Below are 22,166 nucleotides of genomic sequence, written 5' to 3'. Positions count from 1 at the left end.
CTCCCTCAAAAATAAATAAAAAACATTAAAACGAAAATAAATTCCTTCTTTATGAAAAAAATATATTGCTAAGGAAAGGAACAGTATAAAGACCAATTTGTGATATCGCGTATTCCTTGTTTGAAAAACAGCACACACACACACACACACACACACACACACACACACACACACACGGTGTAGGCCTTTTCTAATAGACCACGTAGAAAAAAATCTGGAGGAACTCACTCGAAACTTTCAGCCGAATGATTTCTGGAAAATGGATTGAAGGAAAAGAGAATACACTTGTGTTATTTTAATACAGAATTTTAAATTTCTACAAAAAATGTTGCTTTTGAAAGAGCATAATTCTGAACTCTACATGATTGATACATGATTTATTGTATTGTCTTTGCAATCTTTCGAAAATTTCAAACGTAAATTATAACTGTCTTTAATAAAAAGCAAACAAAAGATGCTTCAGTGTGTGAAGCACTGATTTAGACATGAAGAATAAAATGAAATAGAATCTTCTAATTAAGTCCATTTTTCCGCTTTTTTAAAGTTTTATATTTACAGAAAAGTTGACAGATAGTTGAGAGTTCCTATATATATCCCTCTTAAACACACATGCACAGTTTCCTATATTATTAACATCTAACATTATTAAGGTACATTGGTTGCAATTAATGAGCCAATATTGGTACACTATTACTAACTAAAGTCTATAGTTATTCAAATTACCTTAGTTTGTACCTCCCACCCACCCCCCTCGTTCTAGGATTCCATCCAGGATACCACATCACTTTTAGTTATCACATCTTCTCTTGCCTTTGACAACCTCCTCCAGTGACCACCACATCCTATACCATTCTGGCAGAGCTCCCCCAAAGAGTTCACTACATGCAATTCCTCTCCTCCCATTCTCTCTCAAACCCACTCCACTCCAATGCCCACATCACTCCTCCAAAACCACATCTGTCACGGTAACCAGGGAGCTCCAGTGGCCTCCTTCAACGTGATTGGCCATTTTTTCCTCATTGGAGCCTCATCCTTTCTCCACCTTCAGGTTCCCATACTCTGCTGTTCTTGTTCTGCCTCCCTGGAGAATCCAAGAACCTTAGCTGGTTCTTCCTCACCTCCCAGTCTTAACAGAGTGAGAGCCCAGGGCTCATTTCTGGCTACTTCTTCCCTTCCTGATCAAAATTTGCTCTCTGGTCATCTCATCCAGCCTCATGGCTTCAGTGCTGTACATACAATGGGTCCTATATTCCCATAATTCACTATCTCCCCTGGAGAATTAAACATGACTAACACTGAACTCTTCACTCTCCCTCCCAAATCTATTCCTCCTATAATTGCTTTCATCTCTGTATATGACACTTCCATTGACCCAGTTGGTCAGGTTAAAAATCTAGGAGTCACTGAAGGTGCCTGGGTGACTCCATTGGTTGAGCGTCCAATTTTGGCTCAGTTCATGATCCAAGGGTCATGGGATCGAGCCCTGCATCGGGCTCCATACTCAGCAGGAAGCCTGCTTAGGATTCTCTCCCTCCCGGAGTGCCTGGGTGGCTCAGTAAGTTAAGCGTCCAACTTCAGCTCAGGTCATGATCTCATGGTTCACAGGGTAGAGCCCCGATTTGGGCTTTGTGCTGCTAGCTCAGAGCCTGGAGCCTCCTTCAGATTCTGTGTCTCCCTCTCTCTGCTCCTCCCCTACTTGCACTCTGTCTCTCAAAAATAAATAAACATTAAAAAAAAAAAGATGCTCTCTCTCCTTCTGCTCCTCTTCCCTGCTGTCTCTCTCTTTAAAAAAAATAAAACACTTGGATGTAAATAAAAAATAATAAAACAACTAGGAGCCATTGTGCTGATAGCACAGCCTGCTTGAGATTCTCTCTCCTTTGTTCTTTCTTTCTCTCAAAATTAGTAAGTAAACTTTACAAAAAATCTAGGCGCCATCTTGATTCCTCTCTCAAATTTCCCACTCAATCCTTTAGTAAATTCTGTTCCAAATAATTTCTGTATCTAGGCTTCTCCATCCCCTTCCCCCATCCCCATGCTACCCTAGCGTGAGAAGGAAAAGGCAATGATACAAACCAGGAAGTGTGATGTAGGAGGCTGGGGAAGGATATGTTTCAAGAGGATGGTCAGAAAGGAAATGTTTACTAAAAAGTCAAGTACAAGCAGCAGCCATTGCAATAACTTGGCAAGGATCTTTGATGATTCATTGTTCTTTGGAATCTACTTGGTATATGGAATGAGGTGAAATCAAAATATCCTTTATCTCTCTAAGTTGCAAACTGAACTTTCTAACAACATTTCTGTTATTACTAAGTGATCTCTATGCCCAGTGGGGCTTGAACTCATGACCCTGAGATCAAGAGTTACATGTTTTACCAACTGAGCCAACCAACTGCCCCGCCTAATAGTATTTCCTGACCAGACCTTCTTTCTCTATCCGTCTCTATCCATATCCCCTTTATTACCTACCCCAGAGATTCTTAAACATGTAACCAGGTCCATGTGGGCTGGCTGAGAAGGCTCTGGCACTCAACTTACTCTTCTCACTCAATATTTATTTGATGTACTCACCAGTTTATTCTTCTAGATTTTTAATATTAAAATTTTCATACTTAAAAATGTTTTACATTTAAATTGTACTAACATATACATGAAATTTAGTATCTTAACTACTATTAAATATACAACTCAGTAGCATTAATTACATCCAAAATGTTGTGCAACCATCATCACTATTTCCAGAACTATTTCATCATCCTAAACAGAAAATAACTGACCACTTCTTTCCTTTTCCAGCCCCTGATAATCTCGATTCTACTTTTTGTCCATATAAACTTGCTGAAGTATCTCATATTAGTGGGATCATACATTTATTGTTAAAAACAAGAGACCCAAAATAGTCATTTATGTTAAGCACCATACCACTAAACCAAACTTTTTGGATGTGCCTTTCATGTCTTTCATCAGATTTGGCAGGGCGGGGCTGGCCATTATTTATTCAAAAAATTTTTTTCTACCCCTTTCTTTTCTGTTCTGCCTGGAACTTCCACAATGCATATATTTTTCTGCTTGATTGTGTCCTACAGACCTCAAAAAAGAGCTGCACATTTTTTCTTCATCCTTTTTCTTTCTGATTCTCAGACTGGATAATTTCAGTCGTCTTACTTTTAAGCTCACTGACCCTTTATTCTGCCTACTCCAATCTGTTGTTGAACCCTTCTAGTCAGTTTTCCATTTCAGTTATTCTAGTCTTCAACTCCAGAATTTTTGGATCCACTTAAAATTTTCTTTTATTAAATTTTTTTGAATGTTTAAATAAATGTTTATTTATTTTTAAAGGAGAGAGAGAGTCAGAGAGTGAGCTGGGGAGGGGCAGAGTGAGAGGGAGACAGAATCTGAAGCGGGCTCCAGGCTCTTAGCTGTCAGCAACAAGCCTGATGCGGGGCTCGAATTCATGAACCATGAGATCATGACCTGAGCCAAAGTTGGAGGCCCAACAGACTGAGCCACCAGGCACCCTTAAAATTTTCTTATTTACTGATATTCTAATTTTATGCAGACATTGTTTTTTGGGTTTTCTTTAGCTATTTGTCTATGGTGTCCTTTCACAAATAATTCCATTGCCTGGGCATACTCAAGGGTATTTTCTGTCAGGTTCCTTTTTTTCTCTGCCAATGGGCCTTACTTTCACATTTCTTAGTATATTTTATAATATTCTGTTGAAAACTGGACATTCTGAGTATTCTATGTGATCATTCTGGAAATTGAATTCTCCTTAGGGATTGCTGATTTCAGCTCGTTGAGGGGTGGAGCCATCATGACCTTTTCATACTACTTTTATGAAGTGTATATTCCTTGTTGTGTGTAGTAATTGAAGTTTCTAATTTATTATCTCTGCAATCAGCCAGCAACCTGACAAAGATTTCCTTAAATGCCTTGCTCCCAAAGGGAAGGTGGGGATGGGGATGGGGATGAGATCTACTTAAATTCCCTGCAGCTGGGATGCTGCTTCAGCCTGTGAGGGTTGACACAGGGAAATTCACTGAATTGAATTCTTCGTCAAGCTCTCCCTTGGATGCTGCAAGTGTTCAGCTAGACTTCTGAGTTCCAAAAAAGCTGCTTCACAGTTTCTGCTAGCTTGATCATTATTTCTGTGGAGGAGAGGATTCCTGGAGAGTCTTACTCTGCCATCTTTTGTAATGTCACACCGGTTCTAAGTGATTTATAAAAAGAATAGTCAATCTAAAAGAAAAGCCTAATTTGATTAAATTGTATAGGGTAGCCTGGGTAGCTCAATTGGTTGAGAATCTGACTTTGGCTCAGGTCATGATCTCGCGTTTGTGGCTTCTTTTTTTTTTTTTTTTTTTTTTTTTTTTTTTTTTTTTTTTTTTTTTTTTCAAGCCCTGCATCGGCTCTGTGCTGATAGCTCAGAGCCTGGAGCCCACTTTCTATTCTTTGTCTCCCACTTTCTCTGCCACTCGCCTGCTCAACTCTGTCTCTGTCTCTCAAAAAATAAAATAAAACATTTAAAAAATTTTAATTACAGAAAAAAGAATTGTATCAACTCCAATAATTTGGGTGAAAGTGGTTTTTTTAGGTAGTCGGCTGAGAATTTCCAATATCAAGTCCTGGTTCTGTTTTGACAGTTTTTCTTTCAGTCTTTCTCCCTCCTCTTGCATTTTACCATAAATTACAGCAAGAAGAGTGGAGGCTTCATTTTCAATAGTTTCCTTGGAAATCTCCTCTACTTAATGTCCATTTTCATAACTCACAAGTTCTGCTTTCCACCCAACTGATGGACATAACTCCACTAAGCTTTCCTCCTGGTTTCCAATAACATTGTCCTTATTTCCTTCTGAACCCTCGTTGGCAACATTCTCAAAGTCAAGATATCTGCTAACGGTTGAAGGCTGTCTTGGCTTTTTCCATCATGCTTCTTGACATTCTTCCAACTTTTGTTCACAGATCAATTCCAAAGCCATTTCCATGTCACTAGACTTTGTTACAGTAGTACCTTGCTCTTGATATCAACATCTATATTAGTTTTCTATTGCTACCATAACAAATGACCTCAGACTTAATGGCTCAAAACACCTATTTATTATCTCACAATTCTGTAGGCTCAAAGTCCAACATGTATTTCATTTGGCTGAAATCAAGGCATCAGCAGGGCTGTGTTTCTTTCTGGAGGTTCTAGGAGAGAATTTGTTGGGTTGTTGGTAGAATTCAGATCCTGGTGGTTGTAGGTCTGAGGTTCCTATTTTCTTGCTGGCTATCACCAGAGAGTTATTCCCAGCTTCCAGAGCTCACCTGAATTCCTTGGACTTTTGGGATCTTCCACCATCTTCAGAACCAGAAACAGAGCATTAAGTACCTCTCACAAGTTAAATCTGACCAACTCTTCTGCCTTCTTCATCACTTTTAAGGGCCCATGTGATTCCATTGGGCCTAGCAAAATAATCCAGAAAGACTATTAACCTTAACTTAATTCCATCTGCCAAGTTCTTTTTGCCATGTACTGTAACACGTCCACAGATTCCATGGGCATCTTGAGGAGCCGCTATTCTGCCCACCACACCCTTACCAGGGGTACCATACCCTATCCGTGCCCAGCCTGCTCCCTCCTACTCTCCAGGGCTCCTCCTTGCCACTGAAATTCTGACCATCTTATAGTTCCCAGACCAGGGCAAGGTCCTTCCCCACACCCTTCACAGCAACTGTTATTCTGACTGGAGCACTATCCCCTACTTTAGTCACCTCGCTCTTCAAGTGTCAGCAGTCAGCCCACCTTTGCTCCATGCCCCCCCCCCAACTTGGCCAGCATATCTCTCTGCAGAGTCATTGCTTTTATTAATTTGGTTTCACCACAACTATCCTCCCATATGAGTAAGAGAGGAGCCAGTTCTGTTCTGTACATCAGTGGATCCTGATCCACAATAGACTAGCAAATGGTAGGTGTTCACTGAACCTTGTTGAATATAGAAGCAGACCTATCAAGAGGCTGATGAATCCCAAGCTTCAATGCCCTTCTCTTCCAGGCCTTGGGAGGAGCCCCAGGAATGTGTCCACAGAGGCAGGTCTTTTTTAAACTCGTGGAATGAAGATATTCTAACTGCATTTAGTTAGAACCTCTGTCCTTTTCTAGTCAATCCCTCCATCCTACCTCACCTCTTATGGGGATACTGGAGAAGTTATAACATTTGGGGGGTTCAGCCAAGAGGAAGGTGGGTTGGGAATTGTCCTAGGTTGGGTTCTCTGGAAAGTAGACTCCTAAGAGGGAGATTAGGATGTTTACCAGGGAGTCAAGATCAGCATCTGAGGGAGAGAGGGAAAGGGTTGTGCCAAGGGCAAAAACTCACTGTGATGAGGCCGCCTGCAGCTGAGGTAGGGTCTTCCTGATGACTGGCAGCCGTGGGCTTCCCTGAAGGGGGACTGGGTAGCACACCTCCGAGTCTACCACAGGGACACATTTGGTTGGGGCTTAGAGGGACCTAATATGGTTGCTCCACTTGGGTGTGCGTTTACCTTGTCATTTCTGTCCTGGTACAGGAGACCTCCAGGAACCTCCTGCCAGGTCAGAGCTTCTGGTCAGGACAGATATGCAGGATCCTATTGCATTTAGAACCTGCCCCATGGTGCCCGGTGCTAGAAAAATTGTGGGCCATGGAGAGAAAACAAGTTTTGAAATGTATGTGGAGACAGAAGCCCACCTTTGGGAAATTCTATATGAAAGCAAGTTGATGACAATTTTCCAAATTTGAAAACCATCCAGACCACTTTATGTGACATCATCAATAACAGTTAGGAGAGGAATTTTCTAAACTATCAATAATTAAAACACAGGGGCGCCTGGGTGGCTCAGTCGGTTAAGTGTCTGACTTTGGCTCAGGTCATGATCTCAGTTTGTAAGTTTGAGCCCCTCATCAGGCTCTGTGCTGACAGCTCAGAGCATGGAGCCTGCTTCAGATTCTGTGTCTCCTTCCCTTTCTGCCTTTCCCCCACTCATTCTCTCTCTCTCTCTCTCAAAAATAAATGAGCATTAATGAACATTAAAAAAAATTTTTTAAAGAATTAAAACACAAATTTCAACAATCAACCATCTGAGAAGGAACACTGAATTAATCTATTTTCTGTGTATAGAGAGTATGTCCTCCCTGTAGTACAAAATCTTCATCCTATATAGGGGTCATCAGAGTCATCAGGCAAGAAAGTATAGGGGTACAAATATTAATGTGTCAGGAAGTCACCACAAACACATTATTGGTCTGGATTTTGCATTGGAGCATCAACTCTTTTTTTTTTTTTTTTTTAAGTAGCCTTCATGCCCAGTGTGGAGCCCAAAGTGGGGCTTGAACTCACAACCCTGAGATCAACACCTGAGCTGAGATCAAGAGTCAGACGCTTAACAGACTAAGTCACCCAGGCACCCCTGCAGTGTCAACTTTTTAACATTTGTAATCTCTCACTGTTTTTCCCCCATTTTAATGCACTTATTTCTATTTTTGAATTCGTAATTTTATATTCTTTTTCTAAAACAGACAAATGTGCATAGGCCTCAGTGCACACTCAACCTGGGTTGTCTTTAGTAGAAGGAAGAGAAGAAGGGGGTGAAGTTCAGCTCTCACTCCACGTCCAGAGGCCTTAGAGCAAGGGCCCCTTGGGTGCCAGAGCATGGTTGAGGCCGCCATAAAGATGAAGGTGGCGAGACTCACCCTCCACCTCCCGAACCCCCTCGTCCCCAACTGGGTGCCCTTACTGACTCAACCAGTTTGTCACCTCCTCTGGGCAGCCCTCCAATGGACCATCCAAGTCTTCCCTGATGGTCAAGTCTTGTCCCACCACACTGGAATCCCTGAGGAGCCCGAGAAGAGCAGCTTATTTTTGTGAGTGAGACCTTAAGGAACAGGGGTCTGTTGGTGGGAGCAGTGGAGCAGTGTGAGCCAGCCCCACCTACCCACCCATCCTGGGCACGGAGGCCTCAAGTCTGCTGGCTGCAAAAGTAGAAAGGGGACACAGGGTCCAGGCGAACCTTGAGAGGACACACACAGGCCTGAGCCTGGCTCAGAGCCTCAGGCTGTCCCCACCGTGACTGGTCACCAGGCAAAGAGAGGCATATGTTGGGTCACCCACTCTGGGGGGGAGACCCCTTTATTGCGGTTTTCTGTTTGGTGGTTATACGCCGCAGGTGGCAGTCAATATGGACCAGGAGGGCATCCAGCATGTGCAGGACCCCAATGAGCAGGGCGCGGTCTGAGATCGTATTCCGCCGTTTCCAGGGTCCAGAGGGGCTAGTGGTCACCTGCGGATGCTGAAGAAAGGACCAAGAGGCAAGGATGAGAGTAGAGGGATGGGATGGGGGCAGGGTGAGGGGCAGCGATGGGGCCAGGGAGAAGGGCATAGGAAGGGAGATGGTGGTAGAGGGTCACCGAGGGTCTGCTGTGGGTTTGGGTGGTCGTGGGGGCCAAGGGGGCTGGACAAGGAATAGGGATATTAAGGGTGGGAGGATCAGATGGGGGCAGAGTAATGGGAGTGGTCAGCGGTTGACGGGTATGGACAGATAGATGTAGAGACCAGAGAGTGTGAGCGGGGGGATAGGGGGGCACAGGCATGGGTGGGTTGACTGGAGGAGGGTTGGGCAGAGGACGTGATCCCACTGGGTCTGAATAGAGGCTGCAGGGAACAGAGCAGTGCTGTGCTCACCTCAGACTTAGTACCCTGAGAGCGCCGCCGCTGCAGCACTGCACGGCTGACCATCAGCATCATAGTGGTGGTGAGTGTGACCCCAGCCACAGGGTAGATGCGGTTCATCTCCAGGCTCATCCAGTGGCCAGGACAGCCCAGACTGCCCCCACAGCCTTCCAGGGTGTTCGGATGACACCCCCAGGGCTGTAGGTCCAGCCCCACCTGGTACCACAGGGGCCGTGACCAGGCCTGGGAGGGGGCTGGCATCGCCAGCAGGGACAGCAGTAACAGGACAGACGGTGTGAGGAGCATGGCTGTGCCAAGTCCCCGGGTGGAACCTGGGCGCCTGGCAACAGACAAACACCCCTCCCCCAGGGGCAGGCAGCAGGTTCCAGCTGGCTCCATGGCCTTTCCTGAGGGGCAGCCTGGCCAGAAAATACTTCAGGGGGCTGCGGGGGGGCTCCCAGGGCCGAGAAGGCGGTAGGCCCGAGGCCTGGGTCCCAATCTCTTAGCCAGCCCAGGATTGAACAACTCCTTCCCCCAGCCTCCTTCCTCCTTCCTTCCTCACCTAACCTTCAGTCCCTCAAATTCTACCACTCCATGGTCCCTAAGGCTGCTGTCCAGTGCAGAGCAGCTTGCTAGCCCCCAAAGCCCAGCCTACGCCACAGTCCAAATCACAGCAGGGGGAGCCCTGAAAACTGTGGGTCCCCCATAGGCTCCGAACAAAGCCTGAAGGCTCAGTCTGGCCTGTAAGGTCCTGCATGCTGTGGCCTCCCTCCAGCCTCGTGCAGGCCTCCCTGGTGTTCCCAAACACAAGTGCTGTTCCCTATGCCAGGACATGGTCCTCCACTTTTCATGGCTGGTGTTTCAGTCTGTGTCACCTGCGCCCTTAGCTTCCCTCCCATGAGCATACTGGGCAACGCGGTCCCTTCTCCGTCTTGTGACCCGTTTTGTTTTCTTCAAAAAAGTTCTAACTCTCTGCAATTTCTTATTTGAGGTCTGCCCTCCACTTGGGCACATAAGCTTCACTCACCCAATATTTGCAAAGCACACCACACGCCAGGCACCTTTCCTGGTGCCAGGGCATGGTGTGACAAAGTAGATAAGCTCTGACTTCTGGGCTGTGGTTCTGGGGGCTGGGGCAGGGCAGAGGACTCATGAACACAGAGCAGGGTGCCGATGCAGAACACGATAAAAACAGCTGGACAAGGGCCGCCTCAGTGAGTTGAAGGACAGGACAGCCTCCGTCCACTCACCCAGCACAGAGCTGAGCACCTGGTCAGTACCTAGGGGACAGCAGAGTTCATGTGCTTTTGACCAGGTGACACGAGCCCAGCACTGCTGTAGGCATTTTGTGGCACTGACTCGTTTAATATTCACTGAGCAACCATGAAGCAGGTAATTATCATTTCGCCATACTGCTGAGGAGACACGGAGGCCCAGAAAGATTCTAGCTGTACCCCCCCACTCCCATCACTCGGAGCATCAGCTGGCCTAAAGGCCCACTGCTGCCCACTAGGGAACATGCCCAGAGGCTGGCATTTTATGGTAGAAATCAGCCACATACTTCTTGGTTGACCGTGACCTGCAGACCAGGTGATATAATGATATGAACAGGCATTTTCCCAAGTAAGACAATCCTGCACATTCTTCCAAACACAGACCGGCAGCACCTGTGAACACCGTGCTTCCCCAGCCAGTCGCTCAGGGGTTCACTCACACCCTCCAGGGGCTACACCTCACTGGGACCATTCCTGAGAAGCGGCTCTGATTCCAGCTGTCCTCCAGCTGAAGACACAGGTGCCAAGGGTTGTGAGCAGCTGGGGAACTTGAACCTCGGGTATCCCCACCCTGGACCTGGGCCCCATAACTTTCCCTCTGGTGGCTGTCTACTATCTCACCTGACTCTGCCCTCCCCCCAACCCTCCCCCAACTTCTGACCCAGTCCACACTTTGGGGCATAAGAAGGGTCAGGAGCCAGAGCTGGGGATCGCTGCCCACCCCACGAAGCACCCACCAAGGCACAGCAGAGCCTGGCGTTAGGCAAATAAATCTTTATTTCTGGGTCTAAAATCATACATCTTTCCCCAACCCAGCCAGTGCCAGTCTGACTCCAGTGCCCCATCCCAGGCCTGTAACACTGAACTTGGGAGTCCCAGGACCTCCATCCCTGAGTTGTGTGTGTGTGTGTGTGTGTGTGTGTATGTTTATACGGAGGGGACTCCTGGGGGACATCTGGAGGCAGCCCAGGGGTTGGGGGGGCATTCTCACAAGTCACAACATTCAGAGGTCAGCAGTCTCAGGCAGGGTGGCAGCATGGTCAGAGTTTGGTCATCTGAGGAGGCAGAGGAGGGGAGGCTCTGGTCAGTTTCCAAAGGACGCATTTCAGCCCTTTCTCATAGGACAGCAACCCCCGCTCCCAGGAGCAGCTTCAGCTAAAGGCCGGAAGGGGAGGCAATGGATCCACCGGGGACAGAGCTATCCAGAAAGTGGGGACTTCTGAAGCTGGGGGTCAGGGTAGGGACAAGCAGTAGACAGACAAAACACTCAGCAAGCCAGAGGCCAGCTCACCAAAACAGGGCTGGCAGGGTTGGACCTCGGGTGTTGGAGGGCAAAGAGGACAGCGTCGTGGACAGAAGCAAAGAGATGCTGCTTAGTGATTGATGCATCGAAGAAGTGCCCGGCCTCAAGCTGGGCAACCACAGGGGCTGCAGGCAAGGAACAGGTCTCCCCTGACTCGTAGAACCACCAGGAACCCCACCTCCAGTCCCCAGAATACCCTGACCCGTTTCGTCCCTGACCTCTACCCCTGCAGCTACATCTAAACCTCCAGTCACTCTTGATCCTTGAGCCCTGTTCCCCCAAGAACCTCTGACCTCTAGTTTCAGAGACTAACTCCTTGGCTGGAAGAGCCCCACTCCCCTCCCAGACCACTCATGTCCCCACCCCACGCACTGTGGCAGGCAGCTATGTACACCTCCACCTCGATCTCTCGGAAGTCGCGGAAAATCTGCAGCAGAAAAGGCGGCCAGACTCAGAGGGAGCCTTGGGGGCTCTGAAGAGGGAGGCTGGGGTGGGAGGGAGTTTTCAGGGGGAGCTCAGAGGGTTCTTGGATCTAGTTATGGGGTCAGGAGGCTTAAGGGGCCCTTGTCCTCTCCCAGGACTCTTCTTAGGAGTGCTCCCAGCCCCCAGCCCCTCACATTCTTCAGGTTCTTGAGGCACACAGTGTCCACGAAGGAGAGGGCTCCCAGATCCAGGACGAGGCTGTGGAAGTACGGCTGAGGCAGGCCCAGGCCCTTCAGGGTGGACACATCTGGGGCCTTCACACCTTCTTGACCGCTGGCTGCTGTATCTCCTAGCTCATTCCCTGTGCTCACCTGCTGGCAAACCAGACCCACTGCAAAGGCTGCCCGTGAAGGGGTGATGGCAAGGAACACACAGACACACAAGGACACACAGGGTCAGATGTGGGAGCACACACGTAAACACCCACATATATTGGGACATGCAGGGGACACTTGAGAACCAAGATGTGGGGAGCTTCTTGTATACAAAGGCAAGAGGGACACATGAGGACACACAGGAGAGGATGCCCAGACTCAGGGAATACATACAGACATGCATATACTGCTGTTACCCCCTGCGCCCAGTCTTACTAGGGACACTAAAGAACGGAGGGCGCCTGGGTGGCTTAGTCGGTTAAGCGTCCGACTTTCGCTTAGGTCATGATCTCGCGGTTCATGGGTTCGGGCCCCGCGTCAGGCTCTGTGCTGACTGCCAGCTCAGAGCCTGGAGCCTGTTTCAGTCTGTGACTCCCTCTCTCTCTGACCCTCCCCTGCTCACGCTGTCTCTCTCTCTCTCTCCTAGAAATAAATAAAACATTTAAAAAAAAAAGAAAAAAGGAAGAAGGGAGGGTACTGCTGCTAGGAATTTACCCAAGGGATACAGGAGTGCTGATGCAGAGGGGCACATGTACCCTATGTTCATAGCAGCACTGTCAACAATAGCCAAAACATGGAAAGAGCCTAAGTGTCCATCAATGGACGAATGGATCAAGAAGATGTGGTTTATCTATACAATGGAATATTACATGGCGATGAGAAACAATGAAATCTGGCCATGTGTAGCAACATGGATGGACCTTGAGGGTGTTATGCTGAGCGAAATAAGTCAGGCAGAGAACGACAGCTACCATAGGTTTTCACTTATAAGTGGAACAGGAGAAACTTAACAGAGGACCATGGGAGGAGAAGGGGAAAAAACAGTTGGGGAGAGGGAGGGAGGCAAACCATGAGAGACTCTTGAATGCTGAGAACAAACAGGGCTGATGGGGGGTGGGGAGAGGGGGAGGGGGGATGGGCATGGAGGAGGGCACTTGTTGGGATGAGCACTGGGTGTTATATGGAACCAACGTGACAATAAACTAAAAGAAAAAAAAAAAAGGAGAGTGCTGGGCAACCATAGCCTATCTTCAGTCCGCCAGGGTGGAGCAGGAAGGGGGCCAGGGACACATGTGCACATACAGACACCCTGGCATACCATCTGGGTCTCTAGTTGAGCCTGGCATCCCTTTTGATCCCATATTTCCCCCCACACTCCCGATCCCTTCCCTTTACCCGTGAGCACAGACTGTGGGGTCTTGTGGACTCTACAAGTTCAAGGACTTCAGATGGTGGACCAGAGAGCCACAAGCAGAATCATGGCAGATCACCATACCTCTCCCCATAGGGCATCTGATCCATCACCCCACCCCACTGCCACTGGCACAACCACTTATAACCCACAACTGGTAGGTCCATGGCTTTCCTCTCAGGACATGCACCGGCATCCCCATCTCTGCAGCTCATGGCTGGCCCCTCTCCCTCGGCCTTGGGGTCCTCCAGGTTGTTGCTCTCCATGTCTCTGGCGCTGGAGTCAACTTCAATGGAAACAGAAGGGCCCTTGGAGGTGGCAGTCTAGGTCGGGAGAAGAGGGGAGCCGTAAAGAGCTGTCCCAGCTGTCGTATGACAGCCAGGCCAGGAAAGTCTGGTATCACCCTCAGGCTTTGGGCAGGTAAACAGGCCAGGAACTGAAGCTTGGGACCCTGGGCTGCCAGGCTGAAGGCGGTGGGGTTCTGAGCAGCTCCAAGAACAGCTAGACTGGAAGAGGACTTTGGTTGTCCATGCTTGTCACTGGCTTAGGAGGTGGGAGAAAACAAAACTCCACCCAGAGCACTGACCTGACAGGGGAGCAAAACAGGGGTCCTGGGGGCATCAGGGAGAAAGGAGGGATGGATGCAGCTAAGAAGTCAGGAGGCCCTGGCTCAGAGAGGTCCCTGCCTGTTTCTGGAGCTTCTTCAGTCGCTTTAGCTTTTGCTCTTGCTTCTTGACCAGCTTCTTCTTCCGGGAGATGAGGTGGTCAACATCCACACCGCACTAGAGGAAAATGTCAGAAGGGATGCAGACATTCTGGGGAGGTGAGGGACACTCTGACGCTCACCCTGGGGACCCCAGGCCTTACCCTCTGCTTCAGCGCGTCGCTGTAGAGCTCAGCATTAGCAAAGTACATGGTGGCTGAGGAGCGGAAGATCTTCACGCCTGGGACCTCCCTGGCCTGGGGATGGGTCAGGGTTGGGGGTGGCTGAGCCCTCTGCGCACCTGGTTGTATCTTGCTCTCCTGCTTTCCTCCCCTGTATGGTCCAGCCACCTCCCCCACCAACCAAGCCCCTGCCCTCCCAGACCCTGGGCTACAAGTTTGGCTACATAACCTTAACTCCTCGTCCTGCTCCCTACCCCCACCCCCACCATCCAGACCCTCAGCCAAGCCTGTCAAAGCCTCCTCCAGGGCACCCCAAACCTTCCCTTCCCATCTCCCTCCCTTCTGCTAATACCCAGGCCTGGCTCTTAGGCCTCCTCTCGGGTCTCCATCCCCCACCCTGTGGTCTGTTTTCTACATGTACACAGAGAGACCCTCCCTAGCACCCATTCCACCCAGGGCACAGTCCAGATCTCTGCTCAGCACCTGGGCCTGCACGATGTGCCCTCCACCTCCCTTTCTGTCCAACTGAGCTGCTCTGCCTACTGACCTCCCCTCCCTCTGCCTGATTATACTGTACTCAGACTCCAAGTCAGTAGGAATGGACTTGTTTCCTACTATTAAACATTAAACTTCTCAGGAGGTAACGAATAACAGAGATAGAGGAACTCCACTGATCAGATCAGAAACAGCCTCCCCTACCTTCTAGTGTCCCAGGTTCCTGCCCCACCAGCATTCCTGCCCCAGAACTGCTCTCCAGGATAAGACAGACCCCTCCTCAGGCTCCCATGGCCCCTCTGTCTACTCCTCCTCTGCCCCTTCCTAGCTCTGAGTAGGGGGTGGCAGCCTCGAACTCCTCCCTTGAAGCTCCAAGGACCAAAGCACCCTCAGTCCCCAGGGTTTTACCAGGTGCAGACAGGACTAACAAAGGCCCATTCAGCCTCTGTCCCGCCCCCTGCCACCTGCTCAGCCCCTGCCACCTACCTCTGAGTACTCAGCCACATCTAGGTAAATATCCGTGTCTGGCACCTGCCCCAAGACAGAGTAGTGGGGCCTGTGAAGGAGACCGTGTGAGGAGGGGGCAGCGAGGGGGTAACCAGGGAGCCTGGGTGACCCCTGAGATGCAGCGAAGCAGTGGGGAGCCAGTGAGGGCCTCACTCCCTCACCAGCTGGGATGGGGAGGCCCAGAGGGGAGACTCACAGCTGCGTACGGAACACCACGAGCAGCAGGGAGAAGACCACTGCAACAGCCAGGCCGAGGTCCAGGTTCAGCAGGATGGTGGCCACAAAGGTCACCACCCAGATGAGCTAAAAGCAGAAGGGCAGTGGTCAACAAGCTCTAGAGGGGGCCCTGCTGCAGGTCCCCACCCCCACCCCCCACCCCCGGCTTCGCAGGCCTCTCACCAGATCCACTCGATTTGCCTTCCAGAGGGAACATATGTCGGTGAACTGCTTCAACATGCCCTTCAGGTTCACGATAATGGCGGCTGCCAGGACGGCCTGGGTGAGGGGAGTGCCACCAGGGACTGCTGAGAGGTGCCCAGGTGCTGACAACCCTGACCACCCAGGCACGAGCCCTGCATGATGCTAGCCTCCCCCTGCCCCACGGCCCCTGAACCGAACGACTTGGATCTCATTCTGAAGGGCTCCAACCCCTGATCTTTGACTCCAAATCCCACTCCAAAGAGCTCAGCCTTGAAAAAGAGGGCATGACCCTGCGTCCCTGCCCCTCACCTAGGACCTGACTGATTTAAGCCCCTGGCCCAGCCAGGTCCCTCAAGTCTGGCTGCAGGGAGGAGGAGGCTCACCTTGGGCAGGTCTCGGAAGAGCTCCCCAAGTTTGAGGATGATAATGAGGATGAAGAGGGAGGAGACGGCCCCAGCCACCTGTAGGGTGGGAGTGAGCAGGGGGGTGGAGTGGAGTGGAGTGGAGTGGAGGGTGGGGGAGCAGGGGTGGAGGGTAGGGGAGTAGGGGTGGAGGGAGGAGCAGGGCGGGACTGGCCAGCCAGCACAGGTGCACACCCGCACCCAAAGCCCACCTGCGTGTTGCCCCCGGCACCTTCCTGTACCAGGCTGCGCGACATGGAGCAGCTTACAGGGAAGCACTGGAAGATGCCCCCGATGAGGTTACTGAGGCCGAGAGCCACCAGCTCCTGGTAGAGGGAAGTGCAGGTGTGTAGTGCCTGGTCACTGCGCCACTATATCTAGGCCTAGGCGTCCCCAACCTTCATCCTCATTCAATAGCCTCCAGACTTGGCTACTGTCCCGAATGCCCTGCTCTTCCACCCTCAGTCCCCTGCGTGGCCACAGCACATGTTTGCTCTTTTTTTTCTCTCTTTTTAATGTTTATTTATTTTTGAGAGAGAGAGAAGAGAGACAGAGCATAAGCAGGGGAGGGGCAGAGAGAGAGAAACACAGAATCTGAGGCAGGCTCCAGGCTCTGAGCTGTGAGCACAGAGGCCCACATGAGGCTTGAACCCGCAAAGCATGTGATCATGACCTGAGCCAAAGTCGGACGCTTAACCAATGGAGCCACCCAGGTGCCCCTATTTGCTGTTTCTCTGTGTCCCACCTGCTATACCACACACAGCTCCACCCGCACCCCCCAGGCCCTGAGCTCTCTGTTTACCCAGCTGCCCCCAGACCTGGTTGCTGTCCACCCGGTAGCCATGTCTCAAGGCGAAGATCTTCCCCAGTGAGATGGCAATGGCGAAACCAACCACAGCGATGGTGAAGGCATACCCCACAAGACTGGCAAACAGCTGGGGTTTGGGAGCCACTGGGGGCACCAGCCTGCAAGGGGTATCGTGAGGCCAAAGAATGGTGCTGGCCCTGGCCTCCCACCCCTCCCTGACATGACAGGGGCCAGAACTCACCCTGCAGGAATGTCACCCACGACATCCACCCCAAATCTGTGCTTCAGGCCCACGCCATAGGAGATGCCCGTGGCCCCGATGAGCTGGGGAGAGAGGACAGAGTCAGAGTGTGGAGAAACCACTTTGGCAGGGAAGAAGGGGGCCTGAAGCAAAGCCTTCAGGAGGTGGGGAGAAGTGGACGGCAGGGGTAAGATGCTGCTGAGGGACTAGAAGGCACCAACATGGGACCTTTCTGCCGTGGTCCCACCCAATCCCCAGGAACTCTCCCTGGTGCCCACTCTGGCTGGTCTTTATATCCCTGAGGGTACCTCCCAGCAGGGACATTTCCTCCCTTGCCCTTCCCTCCCGCCTGGAAGAATCCAAACCGTGAGCAGTTCCCCAGGGATCGGGAGGGGCAGATGTCGCTGCAGTTTCTCATTCAGCAGTTTCACCAACACCAGCACCACCCCTGCCACCAATGCGGTGACCACGGTGCCAACCACGCTCTGGGGCAGCTTCTGGCAGACCTCCAGCACTGTCTGAGGGGAGGCAGGGTCACAGCCAGCACTCAAGATGGTGGGGCACACACTACCCGTCCCTCCTCCCATCCTTACTCACATAGATTAGCGACAGTGGCCCAGAGCGGCTGCTCAGTTGAAGGCCAAACACATACTTGAGCTGTGAGACGAAGACCTGCACAGACGCAGCTGTGGTATAGCCGCGGACCAGAGGCTCTGACAGGTAGGTGACCACGAAGCCAAAGCGGACCAGGCCCAGTCCCACCTGTGGGGTGGCCAGGGACAGTCAGGGGAGACGAGGGTCCTCAGGGTGGCTAGAGCACAGCCCAGGGCAGGCAGAATCCAAGGAGGATGAGTGAACGGCAAGAGTGAGGAGGAGGGCAGTGATGGTCAGACTTGGGGGAACTGGCGGGTAAGGGGAGGGGATGGGATCGGCAGCGGCGGGGGTGGGAAACACATACTCCTGACTGCTCTGCACCTGGAAGATGCCGACCAGGACACTGAGTGTGGCGGCCAGCTGCACCCGGACAGCGTCTCTGGCCTCCTCATTGACTGTGGCATTGGCAGCCTGCTGGAAGTCCTCGTCTGGGGCCAGGGATTCTGTCACACTGCCCACCATTACAGACATGACGGCAAAGGTGCCTGCGAGGACAGGTCAGGGACGGTCTGAAGGTGAGAGGGCACTGCCCTAACTTGGAGCCTTGTCCTTAAGGGAGAGGTCAGGAGATACTCAGTTCTAGACAAGTATCTTCAGACCATGCCACACACATAAAGGCAATGCCAGTGGTCATGTATGAACCCCAAGCTCAGGGGCTCTTGAGGGGGACTAGAACTGTTGGCTCTGCCTCATCTGCCCTGCTCCACCCACGTCCATCGGCTCAGAATCATTCTCCTTGTGGAAGGTGAAGTGGGGAAAGGGGGACAGCCTGCCTCGGGCTGGTCAGGCTTCTGCCAAGTTCTGGGCTCCTTGCAATGCCTCACCCATACCCTCCTGGAGCCAGGAGCTATCCTGAATCTGTGGCCCCACAGTCAGAGGCCTAGTCCTGCCTGGGAATGACCTTGGGCCAGTCTCCCATTGGCCCAGCACCAATGCTGTCCCCTCCCCTAAGTTCCCTTTCCCTGCTCAGCTCTCCCTCAGCCTGTCCTCCATGGGGGAAGGTGGACATCCTCCTGCAAGGCTGAGCCTGGCTCCACTCACCCACGGAAATGTGCCGGGAAGTGCCAAACAGGAAGTAGATAAACACAGGATAGAAAGAGCTGTAGAGGCCAAACACAGGGGGCAGTCCAGCCAGGAGGGCATAGGCCAGGCCTGGGGGTGAAATGGTGGCAATGTAGGCCTGGGGGCCAGGGCCTTCCAAAGGATGAGGGTATCCCAGCCCTAGGTCATGGGCCATAGTTCCAGGGGCAGGGCTCAAAGCTTCAGGTGGGGGTGGGAGGCGAGTGGACACAAGACCACAGGGCTTACAGGCCAGGGCCTTGAAGGGCTGCAGATCACCCCCCTAAGACCAAGGGTACAGCCTCTGGGTCAGGAATGACTCACCCTGTGGTAGCTGCATAATGGCCACACTCAGGCCAGACAACAGGTCACCCAGGAGCCAGTCACGCACAGGGTACCGGGGTAGCCAGGCCAAAACCGGAAGGTGTTGGAGAAGAAGGGCTCGGGCCCGAGTGTAGGAGCACCTGAGGACACAATAGTAGGTGTTGGAAACATGGTCTACCTAAGTTCTATCGGTGCCCCAGCCCCCACTCTTACCGAAACCAGGTTCTCCACGGGCGGCTCCCAGTTGCTGGGGTCAAGCATCCTAGCTCCTCCAGCTGCTCCTGATTCAGCAGCGGTCGTTCCACGTAGTAGTTTCGCTTCCTCAGCTCCATGGCTTGCGTATCAGGCAACAGTGCCTCCGTGTCCCTCTGACTGGGGCGGCGAAACCAGAATCATAGTGAGTGTCACCCTGGTCCAACCTCCCTCACATTTCCACCTGGGGTCAGAGAGTCGCCTCAAGATCTAGGTAGGTCCAGCTCCCGGCTGGCCCCACACCCAGCCAGTGGCAATTCCTGAACTTTGTCTGGGAAAAGTCTCTGACTGGGCCAAAGTCCCCCACAAAAACACATCAGGATGAGTACAATCCATACCCCCAGCCCCAGGACAGCTGCCCAGCTGTGAGCATTCTACCAGATCCAGGTCCCAGGCTGACGGCACCCCCCCTTCCCCCTGCCCATCCCTGTCCAGTGTCTGAGTCCTTATCCAGCTGCTCCATGAGCTCAGAGCTGGCCGTCTGAGAGCACACACAAGGAAGGGATCCAGCAACAAGGGGTCCAGCTCTTCAGGCAGGCTCCTCTTTAGAGGAGCTCCCCTCTAAAGGAAGGAGACTGCGGAGGTTAAGACTGCCCCTGGTCCTCCAGCCCCGGGATCCAGGTTGTGGACAAACTCAGGCTTAATCTCAGAAAGCCAGGGAATGGTTCTTACCTGGAGAGAAAGAGTTCTCACCTGGAAAGGCAAGCTCCCACTCAAAGCGGGAAGACCCCCTACCTCAAGAACTCCTAGTTCCAGGTGAGATCTCACATAGGGGAAAGCTCTTGTCTGACAGGAAAGTTTTCACCAGCCAGGTATGTTCTCTCCTAGGAGAATCTCTTATCTACCAAGGCTAGCACCTGAAGCCAGCGGTGGATCTCCCCAGGGAATAGGAGATCTGGAGGGGAGGGAATTCTTATCAGGGGGAGCTCATGCTGAGAAGGAAGCTTTCTCAGTGGAGGAAAGTTTTCACCTACCAGGAAAGTTCTCATGTGGAGGGTACTCTCACCTAAGAGAAGCTCTTACCTGGTGGAGGCTCCCACCTGGAATGGGTGAAAGCTTTCACCCGAGAATAGATCTCCGTGGCGCAGGAATCTTCCCTGAGGGGAAACTCTCCCCTGCTGGGAAAATTTTCAGGAAAGTTCTGATCTGTGGGCTCTGACTTAGGGTGGGATCCCACCCGAGGGGTAGGAACTCGCCTGGGAAGAGCCTCTAACCTGGATGTATCCCGGTTGGAGAAGGGAGTGGAGTGCGTACGAGGAAGATCCTCAGAGACTCTTGCCACGGCCGTCTCACAGAGATCTTTGAGCCCCCTTGCCCCTCCTTCGTGAGTCATTCATTTCTTCTTAAAGGGCTCCCCACCACCCATCAGGGCGCGTGCTTGGAGGGCGGGGCCTAGATCATTGCTTTCTCCCAGCCAGAGTCCCAGTGTCGGGGATCAGTTGTACAGTTAGGTGAATTCAGGACACCGCTACGGACTCCGTGCAGCGACCTCCCGCCCCAAAGCGCCCATCGGCGCACCTCCTGGGCCGGGTCTCCTCCACACTCACCCGCCTCCCGCGGCCCGAGGCCAGCTTGCGGGCGGCGTTCGAGTGGCTTCCCGCACAGTCCTCAGGGGCGGGGGTCGCGCCCGTTCCCGCCCCCATCCCTCGCTTCAGGAGGTAGCTGCGAGCAGAAAATCGGCAAAGCTGCAAATAGAGGGGTTGCAGGCGGAAGATGCCTGCTCTGGACTTGGCGGTACCGCTTCGGAGCTAACCCAAGCCGGCGCCCGCACTGGGACCACGCGGCGGCTACCGGACACGGACACGGGGAACCGGGGCCACGCCCTGCACTCACCCGGACACTTCCGACAGCCCCATGGCCAAGTGCTGGCTTCTCCAGGAACTGGGGCTAGAGGCCGCTGAGGCTCGGGAGGGGGGGCCGGGATAAGGACCTTAAGCGCTCTCCAAGGGGCCAATCCCCGGGTAGGACAGGGAAGGCTTGAGCCAATCAGCGTGCTCGGGCGGGGCCTAAGCGAAAAGCGAGACCCGAGGCGGAAGATTTAACCCCTTCCTCCCCTGCAGCCTGGTTAGTACTACCCCTCCAGGCTCGCTTTTCATCTCGTTTCTAAACCGGGTAGAGCTGCAGAATTGGAACTAAAGACCCGTGCTGAGCTGGAGCCGCTGCCCCAGGTCCCTGAGTACGACAAAGCAGATACCAAGTCTTGGCTTCTCGCGGAGGGTCCCCGCGGGATGGGGAGGAGAACCCGCAAATGGGCTGCCTGAGGGCGCTACTGATAGCCAGAGCCTTAGCTCTCCTTGGGGTATCAGGTCTACGGGGCCTCTCACGCCTCTGAGGGCGCCACCTTCAGCCTTTCCTCTTAAGACCGGGCAGTGTCTGACACCGAAGGTGCCCCAGCTTGCCCTTCAACTCTGGACACCCAGACCCAGAATGAGACTGAGAGTTTCCCCTCCTCCATACAGAGCACAGCCTGGCATCTCGGTTTCTGTCCGAAGGTTTCTGCCTGAGCCAGAACGCGATGTCCTAGCCAGCTCCAAGTCCGAGAGGTTGGTGGGGGTCAGTGCCGTTAATGGGCTGAGGGGTTAGCAAGGGCAGTTCTCAGGGTTGATTGGGTCCCTACCTAGGGCAAATGCCAGGTTAGAGTTGCAGATCCTGAAGACCAAGTCATCATGCTGCCACCTTGAGAGAGGGGAGTTTCCCTAGCACCTTACTCCCAGCACCTGTGCCCATACTTCAGGCTCCAATCACAAGGCACCAGGCCAGAATTAAGGGTGAAAGAGATGGGAACCTGGTCCAAATGTCAGATGAA

General features: G+C 52.0%; 2 protein-coding genes across 4 annotated transcripts; both read right to left on the bottom strand.

The window, feature by feature from the left end:
* Positions 1–8,111: 8,111 nt before the first annotated feature.
* On the bottom strand, positions 8,112–9,015 carry TMEM89 (transmembrane protein 89). Its single transcript, XM_039228120.1, has 2 exons — positions 8,701–9,015; positions 8,112–8,308 (listed from the first exon to the last, which is right to left on the bottom strand). The coding sequence occupies exons 1-2, from the start codon at positions 8,992–8,994 to the stop codon at positions 8,123–8,125; spliced, it is 480 nt and encodes a 159-aa protein (XP_039084051.1). The 5' UTR covers positions 8,995–9,015; the 3' UTR covers positions 8,112–8,122.
* Positions 9,016–10,721: 1,706 nt separating this feature from the next.
* On the bottom strand, positions 10,722–21,241 carry SLC26A6 (solute carrier family 26 member 6). Of its 3 annotated transcripts, none has more exons than XM_039228117.1 (22): positions 20,575–20,995; positions 20,384–20,478; positions 19,322–19,480; positions 19,109–19,248; positions 18,767–18,877; positions 18,047–18,210; positions 17,669–17,833; positions 17,437–17,589; positions 17,072–17,154; positions 16,841–16,988; positions 16,235–16,348; positions 16,005–16,082; positions 15,601–15,696; positions 15,398–15,504; positions 15,181–15,250; positions 14,182–14,274; positions 14,001–14,096; positions 13,467–13,637; positions 11,883–12,059; positions 11,638–11,692; positions 11,254–11,390; positions 10,722–11,017 (listed from the first exon to the last, which is right to left on the bottom strand). In XM_039228117.1, the coding sequence occupies exons 3-22, from the start codon at positions 19,438–19,440 to the stop codon at positions 11,003–11,005; spliced, it is 2,292 nt and encodes a 763-aa protein (XP_039084048.1). In that variant the 5' UTR covers positions 19,441–19,480; positions 20,384–20,478; positions 20,575–20,995; the 3' UTR covers positions 10,722–11,002. The 3 variants fall into 3 exon arrangements, with proteins under 3 accessions (XP_039084048.1, XP_039084049.1, XP_039084047.1); XM_039228118.1 differs by having other exon boundaries at positions 20,384–20,475; XM_039228116.1 differs by lacking the exons at positions 20,384–20,478; positions 20,575–20,995 and adding an exon at positions 21,194–21,241.
* Between the last annotated feature and the right edge of the window lie 925 nt (positions 21,242–22,166).

The sequence above is a fragment of the Hyaena hyaena genome, unplaced genomic scaffold (assembly GCF_003009895.1).
Source record: "Hyaena hyaena isolate Hyena2069 unplaced genomic scaffold, ASM300989v1 scaffold_30, whole genome shotgun sequence".
Taxonomy (NCBI): Eukaryota; Metazoa; Chordata; class Mammalia; order Carnivora; family Hyaenidae; genus Hyaena; species Hyaena hyaena.
Note: the sequence above shows the minus strand (reverse complement) of the source record. Positions and strands in the feature narration are given on the sequence as shown.

Bases quoted from the DNA above. Each gene is read 5' to 3' on its own strand.
- TMEM89 (XM_039228120.1), bottom strand. From the start codon at position 8,994: ATGCTCCTCACACCGTCTGTCCTGTTACTGCTGTCCCTGCTGGCGATG. The intron at 8,309-8,700 runs GTGAGCACAGCA...TCCTTTCTTCAG, and splicing joins CTCAGGGTACTAAGTCTGAG to CATCCGCAGGTGACCACTAG.
- SLC26A6 (XM_039228116.1), bottom strand. From the start codon at position 21,216: ATGGGGCTGTCGGAAGTGTCCGG. The intron at 17,590-17,668 runs GTGAGTAAGGAT...GCCTCCCCTCAG, and splicing joins GGCCACTGTCGCTAATCTAT to ACAGTGCTGGAGGTCTGCCA. The intron at 15,251-15,397 runs GTGAGTCTCCCC...TCTCCTTCACAG, and splicing joins GTGGTGTTCCGTACGCAGCT to GCCCCACTACTCTGTCTTGG.